At 40.5% G+C, this 17,254-nt stretch overlaps 2 protein-coding genes across 6 annotated transcripts in view; one reads left to right on the top strand and one right to left on the bottom strand.

The window, feature by feature from the left end:
- Positions 1-6,722, top strand: part of rab3il1 (RAB3A interacting protein (rabin3)-like 1) — a 22,474-nt gene extending 15,752 nt beyond the window's left edge. For all 5 annotated transcript variants that reach the window (XM_061969641.2, XM_061969642.2, XM_061969643.2 and 2 more), the window contains 8 exons: positions 1,939-2,016; positions 2,319-2,555; positions 2,963-3,091; positions 3,195-3,307; positions 5,499-5,522; positions 5,866-5,965; positions 6,044-6,110; positions 6,183-6,722. In XM_061969641.2, coding sequence (XP_061825625.2) covers positions 1,939-2,016; positions 2,319-2,555; positions 2,963-3,091; positions 3,195-3,307; positions 5,499-5,522; positions 5,866-5,965; positions 6,044-6,110; positions 6,183-6,268 — 834 coding nt within the window. In that variant the 3' untranslated portion in view covers positions 6,269-6,722. The remainder of the gene's footprint in view (positions 1-1,938; positions 2,017-2,318; positions 2,556-2,962; positions 3,092-3,194; positions 3,308-5,498; positions 5,523-5,865; positions 5,966-6,043; positions 6,111-6,182) is intronic.
- epx (eosinophil peroxidase) lies at positions 6,388-17,254 on the bottom strand. Its single transcript, XM_072914021.1, is given in 16 exon segments — positions 6,388-7,551; positions 7,621-7,717; positions 7,926-8,009; positions 8,089-8,253; positions 8,330-8,541; positions 8,609-8,846; positions 8,917-9,087; positions 9,193-9,451; positions 11,232-11,392; positions 11,456-11,800; positions 11,803-12,082; positions 12,169-12,298; positions 16,426-16,558; positions 16,728-16,903; positions 16,979-17,063; positions 17,131-17,254. Coding segments are annotated over 16 exon segments (2,718 nt in total). The 3' UTR covers positions 6,388-7,493.

The following is a 17,254-nucleotide window of genomic DNA, read 5'->3' as shown; positions in this document are numbered from 1 at the left end:
TTAGAATTTAATGGCAGCAACACATTGCAAAAAAGTTGGCACAGGGGCATTTTTGCTACTGTGTTACATGGCCTTTCCTTTCAACAACACTTAGGAAACGTTTGGGAACTAAAGAGACTAATTTTTGAAACTTTTCAGGTGGAATTCTTTCCCATTCTTGCTTGATGTACATGTTGTTCAACAGTTCGGGGTCTTCGTTGTCTTATTTTACGCTTCATAATGCACCACACATTTTCAATGGGAGACAGGTCTGGACTACAGGCAGACCAGTCAAGTACCCGTGACTACGAAGCCACGCAGTTGAAACACGTGCAGAATGTGGCTTGGTATTGTCTTGCTGAAATAAGCAGGGGTGTCCATGGAAAAAGACGTTGCTTGGATGGCAACATATGTTGCTCCAAAACCTCTATGTACCTTTCAGCATTAATGGTGCCTTCACAGAGGTGTAAGTTACACAGGCCTTGGGCACTAATACACCCCCATACCATCACAGATGCTGGTCCGGATGGTTCTTTTCCTCTTTGGTCCGGAGGACACGATGTCCACAGTTTCCAAAAACGATTTGAAATGTGGACTTGTCAGATCACCGAACACTTTTCCACCTTGCATCAGTCCATCTTAGAAGCCGACAGCGTTTCTGGGTGTTGTTGATAAATGGCTTTCGCTTTGCATAGTGGAGTTTTAACTTGCACTTACAGATGTAGCGACGAACTGTAGTTACTGACTGTGGTTTTCTGAAGTGTTCCTGAGCCCATGTGGTGATATCCTTTACACACTGATGTCGCTTTTTGATGCAGTACCACCTGAGGTATCGAAGGTCACGAAGGGCCCGATTAACTACAAATGTTTACACATATAGAAATTACACAACAAACACACCAAACAGTACACTTAAGGTCTAGCGTTATCACCACCTACTGGTCAAATTTAGCGATACATGTTTTTAACGAGCTCTGATCGCCCAAAGTTACTTTCAGACAAAAAAACAAAAAGACCACAAATACAAAAGACAAAGTCAGCAATTGCAATAAAAAACAAACTAAATATCTTTATGCACAATATCTACTTACAAATGTTTATCCAAGTTTCGTGATGAAGCTTACACGCTGGGATTTCTACCAGTGTTGCTGCCTGTCTGGATCAATGAGTCCATTGCTTAAAAAGTCCGCCAGGAAACAATCACTCCACCACTTGCTCGAGGTAGAACATTCATACTTTGTTGTCCAGTCGAATGTTAAAATTCAAATTTTTGCTATTTATTTAGATTTTTTTTCAGAGTTGAAGAGTAATCTTCTTCTCTGCACGCCACTGCTGCTTCATTGTGACACATGCCTCGCTGTTGCCCCTTGCGGGGTGGCGAGTATTGCAGACATGATCAACCCTAGTTTGAATGGTTTTATATGTGGGTGATGTTCAGTGGGCCAAATGAAAGCCGCCAATTGAATAGGTCTGGCCTGTGTGTCCAATATTGAAGTGCCCCTTTGTTTGTCAATACTTTATTGAGCTATTTTATTTATTGTGATGGTATGGTTGTGTATATTTGAGAATATATTTTGAGGATATTTTATTGCTTTTGGTTGTAATTATTATTCAAGTGCAAAATTCTGCTAACAGACAAAATATATTTAATTATTATTATTTGTTTGTTTTATTTAACTTGAAGATTTAAACATTGTCATTCCAATTATAATGTTAAAACACACGAGGAATACAAGTTTATTGCATTTGAAAGGATATACATGCATTATTATTGTGTGTTGTTATTATTACGTCAATGGTTAATTTGGTCTCATAAAAAATAATGGCAATAATATTGTTTATCATGGTCAATATATCGTTAAGCAAAATTTGTTATCGGCCCAGGCCTAATAAATGTACACATAAAACTGCTGGTTTAAATGTGTAATCAACTTCAGTTGTTTTCTATATTTGCATCAGGAAGCTCACAAGATGGTGCGTGAAGCAAATGTCAAACAAGCAGCATCAGAGAAACAACTGAAGGAGGCTCAGGGCAAGGTGTGTGATGTTCTTCTATGCTATTTTAGAATATTTAGAGCACTTTCAGTAAGGGCAAAAATGAACATTTAGTAGAGTTATTATTGGTTTTATAATGAGTCTCAGTTTGAGTTTGATTTCAACATAAAAAAAGTATGTCTTATTCGTAACAGTGGAACTGTAAGGTACCAAGTTCCTCAGTAGAAAACACTCCATTTCATTATTTTACTTGTTGGATTGATTGAGAACATACATAAAATGTCCAGGAGGATGCATCATTGTCATCTCCAGTTCATTCATACATTTCCGTAATTGGCTATCAGATTGACGTCCTGCAAGCAGAAGTGACAGTGCTCAAGTCTCTGGTCTTGACGTCCACGCCGTCCTCTCCAAATCCCCAGCTGCATACCCAGCTGCAGCTTCCAGTCGCCTGGGGGGCGCATAAAATGATCGCAGGTCATACTCGCAACAAGAGTGTGAACGGCAGTTACCCGTCCCCACCTGGAAGTTCCGAAACATCATCTGTTTCTCTTCAGACTATGGTCAAAGAGGACAGCGAGGTAATAAATGGTGTCAACAACTCTTATTCTAACACATTGTTCTTCCTGTTTTTCTCTCAACTTTCATCTGTAGCTACTGGACTGAGCTTGTTTCTTTCCTTTCTCGGTCATAACTTCTCCTTTTTCTGTTTGTTTCTGTCTGTCTCTCAGCCTGATGTCCCTGCTCTCCTCTCTTTGATTCTCTGCCTGCTTCCAGGTCAGTCTTTTAGTGTGACCTTTGATTCCTATTGTCAGGAGCAGAGGAATTGTTTAGGGACTGACAGCAGACAGGTAACAGTTTTGTCCCTCCATCATGCTGAGCCTCTTGGTTTGTTGTTTTTAGGCTGTGGATGGAGCTAAAGTGACCCTAACACCCTGCACTTTGTGTTGATGGACTAAATGAGTGAGAGATTATTGTCTTTCTGCAGATAGATTCAGTTCTCTTTGCCGAATTCCTGATGTGGAAGGAAAAGCCCAGCCTGGATCGCTCGTCTGCCCTCATGAGTCGGATCTACAGAGAGGAAATAACACCCTCCCTCTCCTTTACGCGCTCAGAGGTTAGAATCTTCCATTGTCTTACATTTTTCTGAGAAGGACAAGCTGTAAATAATGGATGGATGGATAGAAGTGTAATCTGTGTGACTGCTTCTGTTCACACAGCTGTCCCAGCTTGTGCAGAGTGCTGTGGAAAACAACTCTTTGACTATTGAGCCTGTGGCCTTGTCAGCGTTACCAATGGTGAAAGTCTCGGCAATAGGGTGTGGAGGCCCTAAGTGAGTTTTCTCTGTAACAACAACCATATTGTTCTTTCACCATTCACTACTAAGCTGGGGCCACGTGAAGAATTCCTTTTCTACGTGGAACCTCTGAGGTCAAATGCGGTCTAAATTTGTTTTTTGAAACAATTTTCCCATGAGAAATAATGGTCAAAGGTTCACCAGCATGAAACCTTTTTTAAATGTACAATGTCACATTTAAACATGCTTAACTGTTATGCAAAATACACTGCTAAAGACATAACTATACAACAGTTTGACTTAAATGACACAAGACGAAGGTGTAATACAGTGCTTCTTAGGGCTGGGCGATATATCGAGTTTGTTAGAAGTATCGATATATTTTTAAACAAGATATGAATTAAGAAAATATTGTAATATCAATATAATTTATTTCACGTTGAAATGACCAAAAAACACTTATTTGTTGTGTTCCTTGTTTTTCCCTGCTTCCCACTCCCTCGCAACACTCCAGACAGGGCTATTAAACCCCTCCCCTTCCTCCTTCCAAGACCTACTTGCACGTATAAGAACATCCATTATCGGTTGGTTGTTTACTATGATGAGTCACGATTGGTTAAGAGTAGGGCAAAACATTAGAGACAGGGCAAGATAGGGCGGGTCATGGAACCAGGAAGGGAAATCACAACAGACATCCCAAATGACGGCGAGAGAATCATAGAAGAGAAGAGGGGGATATTCAAGAGGGCGATTTATATATTAAAACAACTAGAGGAAAAGATGGCAGAGGGATTCTCTTCTTTAGATTTTTCTTTTAGCGATGTAGACGACGTCTAGGAAACCCACAATGCGTCTACTTGGCCACATTTGGACAAATCTATGCGTCTGGATAAAACATTCTTTTGAGTTGTTAACCATTTAAGCCCAAATCAAAACTGTTCTCAAGTTGCCATTTCGCACGATAAATGCTGCCAAAACTGTATGCCGAAGTGAGGAAGATCATAGCCGCACAATTAATTCAAGTCACTTACTTGGCGCTGGCCAGATCCGTACGTGTGTGACAGTCCATTACATCGTCGACTGGGAATTAAAAAGTGCCTGCCTGCAAATGTATTTTTTATCTGAGTTTGATACATTTTGAATAATTTGCACAGCTATAGCTGAGATAGGCTCCAGCACCCCCCGCGACCCCGAACAGGACATGCGGTAGAAAATGAATGGGATGGTTGTTATTTTAGTTTACGTAGAAATAATATTTTTGTATTTTATTTATGTTATGTAATTATGTGCTACTTAAACAGTTTATTTTCTGTGTTGTTAATGCCTATCTTGACTAACTGGGTTAATAAAAGTGTCACAGACTGTTTACAGTGCAGTTGTCATTCAGTTCAATTTCAGTGAACCTCGCTCAAAATTGAATATCTTTGTATGTATACTTTCCCCGGAAAATATATCGAGATATATATCGAATATCGAGTTTAAGTAAAAAAATGTATCGAGATATACTTTTTCGTCCATATCGCCCAGCCCTAGCGCGTCTGACTCTTCCCCATTTTCAACCTACTATACATATCCTTTACAAATGGAAAAACAAGTCAACCACTTAAATGTATAAACATGGTGACTCTGGATCTTACTGCTTTACATGTAGAACTTCCAGTGGATATTCATCTTCTCTTAGCAATTAAGAATGTGTTTATACGTGAGATAAAGATTATTAATAATATATTAAAATATGACCAACAAATAAATCGTTGTATAGAGAGATAATAATGACAAGAATGCTAGGTAGTTAATTAATGAATAAGGGATATCATAGTAGTAATTAAGTTTCACCTATCACACTCCTTTTTGTGTATGAAAAACCTAATCATTAAGTATTGTTTTAATTTTTAAGGGTTTTGATCGTAAAGTGTTTGTTTCTATATCTGTACTTTACTGTATTGTTATTATGGTTGTATTTATTTTCTTTTTTTCAACATGTCCGAAATAAATTACTACTACAACTACACTATCTGTGTCAGAAAAAAGCCAAAGAATAAGCAAACCTGAAAGTTAAAGTTACTTGTATTTCCCTCAAAATTGGGGTCAGATTCCGAATTGTATGACTTCAGATGTTTCAATGTTATCTGGGTTTCTTGCTGCTTTACCACTTGTACCACCAGGGAGCTTTAATTAGCAGGCATTTTACCAATCACTGTCTCACTTCCAAATCTTGTGTTTCCAGTGGCTGTAGGGCAGCAGTAGAGACGTAAGTCCTCTTGGGAACATTTTTAACTTTTCACTAACACATAGTGTTCACTGCAGAATAAGATGACTTTTGTGCTGACACAGCTCATTTTGTGCTCAAATATGTCAATAAATGCCACAGACGCATGTGTATAAACTCTAACCATGCTAGCATTGCAGTCAGAGACTAACTGAATTTCTTGCACTTCTTTTTTTGCCTAACGTTGCATCATTCCCAGCCAGGATCTGCCTTTTTACCTAAAAGCCCACAATTGAGTGTTTATTGTTTGCTGAAATGAAACCGCATGCAACCATTATTGTAGCTGCAGTTGTTTTAACAATCATCAATGTTGGTCTGCTTTTAGAAAATGTGCGTTAAGTGGCGTGTCACGACTGTGCAGACATCGCATTAAACTTGGCGACAATGGGAGTTACTACTACATCTCCCCCTCAAGTCGAGCACGGGTAAGTGTCTCTCTGAGGTTTGTCACTATGCACTGCTACTACTGCCATTTTACACGGCCTCATTTAATCCTTTTACAGATCACGGCGGTGTGCAATTTTTTTACCTATATCCGCTACATTCAGCAGGGCCTGATCAGACACGATGGTAAGTTAATTCATGAACTCACAGTTCCTGCTTTACCCAGACCTAACAAAAGGTGTTGTTGCTGGAATCCAGCGCAGCAGATGTTCTGGGAGGTGATGCGTCTCCGAAGAGAAATGACTGTGGCCAAGTTGGGTTTCTACCTTACCGAGCAGGGTTAGGGCACCCAGTGGACCAGCGTGAGGAGATAACCGCAACACATCAGGCTTAAAATGTGGTAATTAATCACAGCTTTAGTGCTGGAGGTCAGTTGAAAAAATGCCCCGTCACAAGAAGAAAATGGAAGGAAAAAGTAGTTTTTATTATGCTCAAAGACTTACATCAATATTTAGTACTGCCTTACACCACAAGTTGCTTTGTAAATATTACCTGAAGGTGCAATCAACACACAAACTCAGCCATGAAAATATGTGCCATGAGCCAGCATTGTCTGGAATTTTGCAAGCTTGAACTTCCTGTTCTTGATGCCTTGTTAAGAAGCAGCAGCTGCAGTCTCGTGTTGGCTCGCCCTATTTAATTGATGAAATGTTCCGTCCTCCACAGCTGTGCTGTGCAACTGACATGTATTGGAAACGCTTTAATAAACCAGACGAGTGACGTTTTGTACTTCTCAAATCAACACTACATTTTATATGTACTGTACTGTATGAGCCATTTACAACTGAGCATGAATGCAGTCCAAGGCCATATTGTGCAATTTGAATTGGCTGTTTTACCTTATGGTATAGAATTGTTAATTTACGTATTATTTTTAAACGTCAACTCAAGAAAACTCTATTTTGAAACTGAAAATGAAGAAATGTCTCGGTACAAAATTGCAATAAACACTTATTATAGGGCTTTGAGATCTCCAAACCTAGTGTACTGACGGTAACTGTCAACAACATTCCATTAAAGTCTGATATGCCATACATTTTCTAAAAGTTCTTTGTAATTATTTTCAAGTGACCCATAAGCCTCAGGTCAACACTGTGACTGGCCTGTGTATAGCAACGTAAAACACAAGACACACCCACAGTGGTTTCACAGGTTTGTAAGAAGGAATTCAACTCAGGCATACTGAATAAACACTTGAGGCCACATCCCACTCAAAGGGTCTGTATGGAAAGAAAATGATTGTAGACCCGCCAGTAAGCCTTTGGTTTCCGGCTTGAGAATACCTTTGTAAATTCAGTCCTCTACACAGTTTGCAGTTGACCTCAATAAGTCATTTGTTTCTGTTAATAATTGAGTACAGTGTGGTTGGTGACATAATATACAGCACAAAGGACACAACATGACCTCGTCCTTTCATACTCATGTTGAACTAGAAATCAACATTCATGTTACAAGTTACCATTACCATAAAAGCTTCATTTAGTTCACATATTATTTTAAAGTGTTTTTTTAGCTTTTCCCTTGACAACATCCCGCACAGACTATATCTTCTTTGCTGGGTAAATACCTGAAACACATTTTCTGTTATTATATTGTTTAAATGCTTTCAGACTGGTGTACTTTTATAGTGACTTACCTTCGAAAACAGCTGATGATGATCAGTAATCCGGCAACACAACAGATCACTACTATGGCCGCAGTCACAACTGACACATCAGACGTTGGAGAAAGTTCTGGATCAGTGCACACAAACGGCAACGGTGTTCACCTCTACATCATTAAGGTTAGCAACAATCTTGACTCAGATTTTACTCTTGTAGGACTGCAACAAAAAAGGCTATATGCTAAACAACCCATAGCACAGTATCATACATGTGTTTTCGAGAGAGGATTTTAAACCGTAGTATAAGAAAGTACTGATGTGCAAGTCTGTGAACCAACCTGAGCAGGAAAAGGAACCTGGCAAGTTCAGACACTCTGCGTTTTGTGGACACACAGGAATCTGCTGTTCACATTCATTGATATCTGCAACAAAAAGTCAAATACTTTTAGTACAGTCCCAGTCTAGTTCAGTTGAGGGTGATTTACAGTAATATTTTTGTACCTTGGCATGTTGGAGGTGATGGGCTCCACTGCAGACTGTGACTGTCACAGCTGATGGATGGAGAACCTTGCAGCTTGAAGCCAAACTGACACTCAAAGATGATTACAGATTCACACAGTAAAGAGTAGCCCCACTGAATTCTGGGAATGGGACCACACTTTGGATCTTTGGGAAAAGGTTACGATGTTCACCAAAATCTGATGGACAGATTGCGTCTTTGTTCTATTTGTTTCTTTCTCACCTGAGCGTGGTTCTTTCCATGGGCTGAGGTCGAGGTGGGGGACAAAGGGGCTGGAGCAGGCCTGCATGGCATCAGGGCTCTCTGTGCGTGAGAAGGGGTCTTTGGGCACGTTGCTGATGTGGCTGTTGTCACAAATGATTCGAGATAGAGAGATGGCGTGGAGGTGTGTCCTCTGTGAACTGGTGAATACTCCCTCCTTCTCCCACCAAAACCTTCACACAAGACATTTTTCTTGCAGTATATAAAAAGAGTTTTCAGTTGAGATTTTGTTGCTTGTACCTGTCTCCATCTCTAAGCGTTCGGAACTGTCTGGCCAGGAGACAAGACAACAGTGGTCCCACTCTGCCTCCGGGTAGAGCAGGTTCAGAGATGGCCCCCACCCACACATCAATGTTGTGTGGCGTCCCGTACAGTTGCTGGAACTTGTGTGCTAAAGCCGAGTTGCCGAGAATTTCTGCAAGCTCAGATGTTGTATTGGGAACAGAGAGATCGCAGAACTCCCGCCATGAACTGTAGCCTGGTGGGGATTAGATGAAGATGGTTATGTATAGCTTCTGTGTAAAATGAAGCAGTGATTAAGCTGGTACCTGGTAGGCCGTGGTCCCGGCCTCTCTGAAGGTTGAGGGCCCCGAGGTCCAGAGACATTCCTCCTTGAGCTTGAAATAGATGCTCAGTTAGCTCCTCCACCATCATCTGATCTGGTGTCTGTAGCTTTGCAGGAGACAACAAGAGGCCACGTAGCACAGGGTCTATACCACCTGATGATAACGAGAGCATTAAATCCCAAGAAACAAACGGCATTAGGTTATTCGATAAACTTCACAAAAGTCCAACCTGATTTGATGATAGAGGCAAAAGCTTACCCTCCTGGACAACCCTCCACGAGGCGAACAGAGAATGATGCAGTGGAAGTGAGGGATGCTGGGAGTTAGAGGTATACCCTGGCCCCAGTCTGGACACAACTGGCTGCACAGTAACGTGAGCAAAACGAAAAGCGGCTGTGGCAAAGACGTTGGCTATGCTGGGATCTACATTAGGGTCATAACTCTCAAAGGGAGGCATGTGCATTGACATGGCCTTCTCTCCGAGGATTCGTGGCAGGTAGTGCTCCCATGTTAAGATCTGGAGAGCATCAAAGGGTTAAGTCAGACACTGTAGGATGTAGTTCGTATATATATCTATTACATGTTTGACTGTTAATATCTAGTTACTTTTTGTTGTAACATGGTTCTATGTACACTACCGGTAAAGTATAATGTAATGAGCACCTATTCTTTGTTTGGATACTTTACATTAGTTTTGGGTGACTACAAATTTGGATATCGAGCCAATACCAAGTAGTTACAGGGTGCTGATACTGATACATTAATTATTGCAAGATAATTGAACATTCAAATTTTGATCACAATTATAATAACAAAAATATTACAATTATTTATTAAATATTCAAATAATTTCCTTATGCCTTAACATAAAATAACAAAATACAAAATAATGACAATGAATCGTGTAAAATAACTAAACAAGCAACTATTGGCTCTTATTTAAATCCTTTGGTTTCTGCCTTAAAGTACTGCTGTGTCCGTGGAATTATTTCCTTAGTTTGATATTTTTTATGTCGTTATTGTTTACAATCTAATCACTGTAGTATGGACGGTAAACTGATATTATACTTGTTATTGTTACTGTAGATATTTGTATTGATATTATTCAGGGGTTAGTATGACTTCTTGTATCCTCCTACGGGTTGTAGTGTAGCATGTTTAGCTGTTGCTCGTCCTCCAGTGATAATGTTAGATGTAAAAAACATTTATTTGCTGCAACGGAGGCGAGGATTCACACTGTAGAGGAACGTTAGCCGCTGGCTCCCGCTGCACGCTATATTATGTTGGGGACGCCATCACTTATCGCTGTCAAATGCATTATCACGATATAACGATGGTATTAAAAGCTCTATCGTCAGCCAAATTAATATAATTTATATTGTAGATTGTCTTTATCGCACAACCCTAATTCCCAATATACATACAGTATCTCATTTAACATACACACATGATATACTGTATTTTAGTTACTGTGTGTAAACATGTCTGTTCATATTTACACTAAACGTATTGTCAGTCCATTCACACCTTGTCAATTCACATACACACATAAAATACAAGTTAGTCAATTCACTGTCACACATAATATAAATATGTGTTAGTCTATTCACATACACACTAAATATAAACATTTGTCTGCCAAGTCAACTACAGTATTTGGAATGTTGCCTATCGCTTCTCGAAGCAGCAGCTCATCCTCCGTATAATCAGCTTTAAAAAAAATACGGTTGTAAATCCTAATTTGTCCAAAAATAGTCGTTTTTGTTGTCTCTTACCGTGTCTGCCTTTATTACAACACATATGAGTTTGAATCCGGAAGTTGGAACACACATTTGTTGCCAGAAGTCAGAAGTGCGCTGCTATGGAAATGGAAATAAATGCGCTTAGGAAAGAAGTTCCGGTAATGCAAAAAATAACCAAAATACGGTAAATATTGTATTACATATTGTTCTGAGCGTGTCTGGTACTACATTTTATATGTATATATATATATATATATATATATATATATATATATATATATATGTATATGTATATATATATATATATATATATATATATATATATACTTATACTTGCATTGTGTATATAAAATGTTGATGGAGGGTTTTGAAGTTGTTTTACAGCGCTTTGAAGGCGACAATGGTGACTCCCATTAGCCGCATTTTGCAAGCGTTTTTATCATCTTTAGGATCCTAAAAAAAAAAGCCATGGGTTCTTGTCTGTCATAATGATGTTAAACAATTGGGAAAATTTAAAAAAAAAGTGCAGTTGCTCTTTTAAGAGTCAGATCAAACCTGATGGATCGCTCCCAATATCTTTCGGGCTTCTTGGTAGAGCGTGTTGGGACTCCAGTGGGGGTTGAGTCTGTGAAGCTCTTTGACCAGCCTGTTGTGTTCACGTAGGAAGAGTGTGTGCAGGACAACCATGCCCAGGTGCTCATTGGCTCTAGAATCACCTGTCAAACATGACTTGTGAGCGCCACTGTTGAGGCAAAGGGGACATGAACCGACACACGCACCGGCTCGGAAGCAAAATGTGTTGTTGCGTTGAGGCATAGACCGCTCTCGAGGGCCGCAAGGGTCCAAGTGAGCCTGTTGGCGTGGCAGGAAGGGCATGTACGCCAAATCCCCATCGGAGTGCTGCGAGTTGCAGGCCATGGAGCCGAGAGGTGAGGAGTGGTCACGCAGCGCCGCAGCCTGGCTATCGGAGCTACCGTACACCATACTGGCGTCCACAAAGGAGGTGATGGCGTTGAGCTGCTCACGCCGATGATGGAGTAGAACACTATCCACGCAGCTTGGAGCAGAGCGGAAGAAAGGCATGCAACTCTGGGTGCCATGTCGGGGATCAGACTGTGGGATCTAAGTAGAAGCTTCATGTTAAGATAATTTGCTCTCTCGATACAAGAACTGTATCAAAAAGAATGACAATAAAACACCTGAATGGGAAAGCAAGGTGTTTCCCGGCTGCAAGTGCGGGTGCAGTCTACTCCGGTACGGAAAGCCGCCGCGCTAGCGCTCTGTGGGGTCAGCACCAAGTCGTGGTCTATCCACTGGCCCCACTCGACCAGCAGGTGGGACAGAGTGGAGTCCAGTGAGATGTTGTCGTTGTGAGTGAACAAAACCTCCTGCGACACCAGACGGACCTCAACAGACAACCAAAAAGAGGAGAGACGAAGACATTTACAGGATGAGATGAGGAGGGTGTGGGAATCCACTACTGGGGTCTCACTGGAGGCAGGCTGAAGTTGTGGTAGGTGTGGTGTGGGTCCCAGCCTTTTGGCGCCCCCCACATGTCTTCATACTCTGGAGGTAGCCAGCGAGAATATGGAATGTTTGCAGAGCCCCATCTGGGATACTGTCTGAGCAGAAGAGGAAGCCAAAAAAAACAAGTAACAATTTCAGAATCACAATTAGGGCTGTGAATCTTTGGGTGTCCCACGATTCGATTCAGTATCGATTCTTGGGGTCATGATTCGATTCAAAATCGATTTTTTTTTTTTTCAATTCAACACGATTCTCGATTCAAAAACGATTTTTTTCCCGATTCAAAACGATTCTCTATTTATTCAATACATAGGATTTCAGCAGGATCTACCCCAGTCTGCGGACATGCAAGCAGAGTCGTAGATTTTTGTAAAAAGCTTTTTTAATTGTAAAGGACAATGTTTTATCAACTGATTGCAATAATGTAAATTTGTTTTAACTATTAAATGAACCAAAAATATGACTTATTTTATCTTTGTGAAAATATTGGACACAGTGTGTTGTCAAGCTTATGAGATGCGATGCAAGTGTAAGCCTCTGTGACACTATTGTTCTTTTTTTTCTTTTTTTTAATAAATGTCTAATGATAATGTCAATGAGGGATTTTTAATCACTGCTATGTTTAAATTGTAACTAATATTGATACTGTTGTTGATAATATTCATTTTTGTTTCACTACTTTTGGTTTGTTCTGTGTCGTGTTTGTGTCTCCTCTCAATTGCTCTGTTTATCACAGTTCTGAGTGTTGCTGGGTCGGGTTTGGTTTTGGAATTGGATTGCATTGTTACGGTATTGCTGTTTATTGTTTTGTTGGATTGATTAATTAAAATGACTAAATAACATTTTTGAAAAATAAATAAATAAATCGATTTTTCAAAACATGAGAATCGATTCTGAATCGCACAACGTGAGAATCGCGATTCGAATTCGAATCGATTTTTTCCCACACCCCTAATCACTATGTATTCTATTTATAATCTATTGCTGTTAGTCAATGCTATTTATAACCTACTATATTTGTATCCTGTTCTATTTTAAATATTATGTACTACCGTTTTGTGGTACTCATTGGGCTAAATCTAGGTCCTTGGGTACAAAATTCCATGCCATCTCATGTGTCTCATGTTGCTGGTATGACATAGTTCCTTGAATCTTAAATGATCGATATAGAGAGCACAATCCATTTAGCGTGTCTTATCTTCATATAAATATAGAATATAGGCTCATTATCAAAACGGACACAATTCTGGGTGGAGGAATTGCAAATCTAATCATTTAGCATTTGCAATGTGACTTATGAAAACCAAAACGGCATCTATATTTTGTTTGTGCAAAAGTTACACACAAATCAATGATCGAGAGAGAGTAATGAGAGAGAGAATATTCTATGTGCATGTCATCATATTTAGGCTGTCAGAAATTTAAAAAAAAATATTAGACATATTGTCTATTCAGTATAGATATTTAGTAATTTTATAGCTGCCGGATTATTTAAGGCGCTGATTAAAACAAATTTGTTTTAGTGTCTGGTGGCGTTTTTCTCAAGGGTTAGTTTATTATACATATGGACATATCTTCTATGTGAAAAAACTTTAATACAATAATTTTCTGCATCTGGATCATTCCAGACACATCAATCCTACTAAAAGTAGGACTGATGTAAGTGTGCTCAAAGTAGGTTCATTTGTCTTGATCGAGCTTCAATATAGCCTAGAAAAAGTGGTACACATTACATTTGTGTGCTGCATGTCAACAACATAACGAAACGCCACAGGTTTGATTGTATGATGCCATAAATGTGGAGGGAAATTAGTGTTTCCATGTTGACAGCCTCTATACAGGCAAAATCCTCATTTAAATAGGGGGGTCTGCACGGTGGACCATGGGTTAGTGTGTGTGCCTCACAAAAAGGAGGTCCTGGGTTGGAATCCCGGGCTTGAGGTCTTTCTGTGTGGAGTGCATGTTCTCCCCGTGATTGCGTGGGTTCCCTCCATGTACTCCGGCTTCCTCCCACCGCCAAAAACATGCACCTGGGGATAGGTTGATTGGCAACACTAAATTGGTCCTGGCATGTGAATGTGAGTGTGAATGTTGTCTGTCTGATGCCCTGCGAAGAGGTGTTGACTTGTCCAGTGTGTACCCCGTCTTCCGCCTGAATACAGCTGGGATAGGCTCCAGCCAGCCCCCCCAACCCCGAGAGGGACAAGCGGTAGAAAATGGATGGATGGAAATGGTCTATGCCACTTTTGCACTTGTTATCAGTTGTACACACAGTCTCTTAGACTTACAACGCAAGTGGGTGTGGCTGACACTGGAGCCATATGAATTCTACCTAGCAACAAGCGGCTGCAACTCAAAGAACCTAAGCAATTTAGTTGATTGACATTCATGTGCCTGCCAGATATTTACAGTGCATTTTCAGTTTTAATGATTCCAAATGATTCTTTCCTATACCAAGGAGGAACACTTTACATTTTATACAAGGAAATTCGATGTAAAAATGCCATTGAAGTTTAAGCAAAAACCGGGTTTGCACTACTGCATCCTCATATAACACATTGACAAACAAACCAACCACAGGACAAATGTCTAAAGGACACAAAGACGACTGAACAAAAACCAAGAGGACAAAAATACACACTGACTAATACCGTAGCAACAAACAGCTGATTCCCAAAAGGGAAAGAAAGGAGCTGATTGTACAAATTAATTAAAGGCCTATTGAAATGTACAAATTAATTAAAGGCCTACTGAAATGCGATTTTCTTATTTAAACGGGGATAGCAGGTCCATTCTATGTGTAATACTTGATCATTTCACGCTATTGCCATATTTTTGCTGAAAGGATTTAGTAGAGAACATCAACGATAAAGTTCGCAACTTTTGGTCGCTGATAAAAAAGCCTTGCCTCTACCGGAAGTAGCAGACGAGTAGCGTGACGTCACAGGTTGTGGAGCTCCTCACATCTGCACATTGTTTGCAATCATAGCCACCAGCAGCGAGAGCGATTCAGACCGAGAAAGCGACGATTTCCCCATTAATTTGAGCGAGGATGAAAGATTTGTGGATGAGGAAAGTGAGAGTGAAGGACTAGAGGGCAGTGGGAGCGATTCAGATAGGGAAGATGCTGTGAGAGGCGGGTGGGACCTGATATTCAGCTGGGAATGACTAAAACAGTAAATAAACACTAGACATATATATACTCTGTTAGCCACAACACAACCAGGCTTATATTTAATATGCCACAAATTAATAACGCATAACAAACACCTCCCCCCTCCCGTCCATATAACCCACCAATACAACTCACACACCTGCACAACACACTCAATCCCACAGCCCAAAGTACCGTTCACCTCCCCAAAGTTCATACAGCACATATATTTCCCCAAAGTCCCCACAGTTACATACGTGAGACTTTTTGAGACTTTTATTAGTAGGTTGCACAGTGAAGTACATATTCCGTACAATTGACCACTAAATGGTAACACCCGAATAAGTTTTTCAACTTGTTTAAGTCGGGATCCACTTAAATTGATTCATGATACAGATATATACTATCATATATACTATCATTATAATACAGTCATCACACAAGATAATCATCAGGGTGTATACATTGAATTATTTACGTGACATGCACATAGCGGCACGCACGTACGGGCATGCAATCAAATGTTTGGAAGCGTACTCACGGTACTGTGTCTGCATATCCAACTCAAAGTCCTCCTGGTAAGAGTCTCTGTTGTCCCAGTTCTCCACAGGCCAATGGTAAAGATTGACTGTCATCTTTCGGGAATGTAAACAATGAAACACCGGCCGTGTTTGTGTTGCTAAAGTCGACCGCAATACACCGCTTCCCTCCTACAGCTTTCTTCTTTGCTGTCTCCATTGTTCATTGAACAAATTGCAAAAGATTCACCAACACAGATGTCCAGAATACTGTGGAATTTTGCGATGAAACAGACGACTTAAAAGCTGGCCATCATGCTGTCTCAAAATGTCCTCCACAATCCGTGACGTCACGCGCTGACGTCATCAGACCGAGACGTTTTCAGCAGGATATTTCGCGCAAAATTTAAAATTGCACTTTCGTATTGGCATGTATTGCCATGTTAAGATTTCATCATTGATATATAAACTATCAGACTGCGTGGTCGGTAGTAGTGAGTTTCAGTAGGCCTTTAAGACTGCTGTATAGTAGAAGTAAGTAAGCGCTGACCTGTTGTTGCATTGTGCAGTAATGGACCTGTAGCGCTCAGACAGACATCCAGTAGGACAGTTGGGTGTTTGCAGCTGATCCAAACAACCAGTGGCCTTCAGTAGAGTCTTGACCTCTGCTTCACTTAGCAGATCTTAAAAACATCATTATAACAAAAAAGGTATTTCAACACAGTCCTTCCATTCTTTCTATTATTTTTAGAAATATATTACTAGAAACAGTATAAAGCAGTGCAGTTGAAGACTAATGTACAACCACAATGATACCCAATATAATATAACGCCTAAACAAAGGTTGCATACCATGAGTGCTGGGCTGAGTCATGGTGTGAGTGTAGACCATTTCTCTGATCAGCTCCACTGTGTTGTCCAGCAGCTCTGCAGCCCGAATCTGAGTCCTGGTTCTGCTTGCTGTCTGTTTGAAGTGAGCCAGCAGATCAGTCGGTCTCAGAGCGCCATCAGACAGAGACTTTGCCATCCTACAAAAGGACACATTGTGACTGGAAAAAAAGGAACACCTTTTATTGGGTGTCGTCATGACGCAACATGCGGACCTTTCGCTTGTGTGAGCATAGGCAGCATCAGTCAGCTCCATGGCCCTTTGAAGAGCCCCCTCCATGAATGCAGAGCCCACACACGCTGTTAACACCAAGCAACACAAGTTATCTAAGCTGTCAATCGCCGCTTCCTTCAGTCCTTGTCTTACCGGAGGTGTCAGATGGTGCATGCTCAGGAAGGGACAAGAGCAGGAGCAAGGTCACCTGCAAGAAGACATTGAAAGACTCTGGCAGTTTTATGGAAACAAAACTCTGCAAGCGAGTCGTGTCCAT

Source organism: Nerophis lumbriciformis, linkage group LG10 (assembly GCF_033978685.3).
Source record: "Nerophis lumbriciformis linkage group LG10, RoL_Nlum_v2.1, whole genome shotgun sequence".
In the NCBI taxonomy this organism is placed as follows: domain Eukaryota; kingdom Metazoa; phylum Chordata; class Actinopteri; order Syngnathiformes; family Syngnathidae; genus Nerophis; species Nerophis lumbriciformis.
Note: the sequence above shows the minus strand (reverse complement) of the source record. Positions and strands in the feature narration are given on the sequence as shown.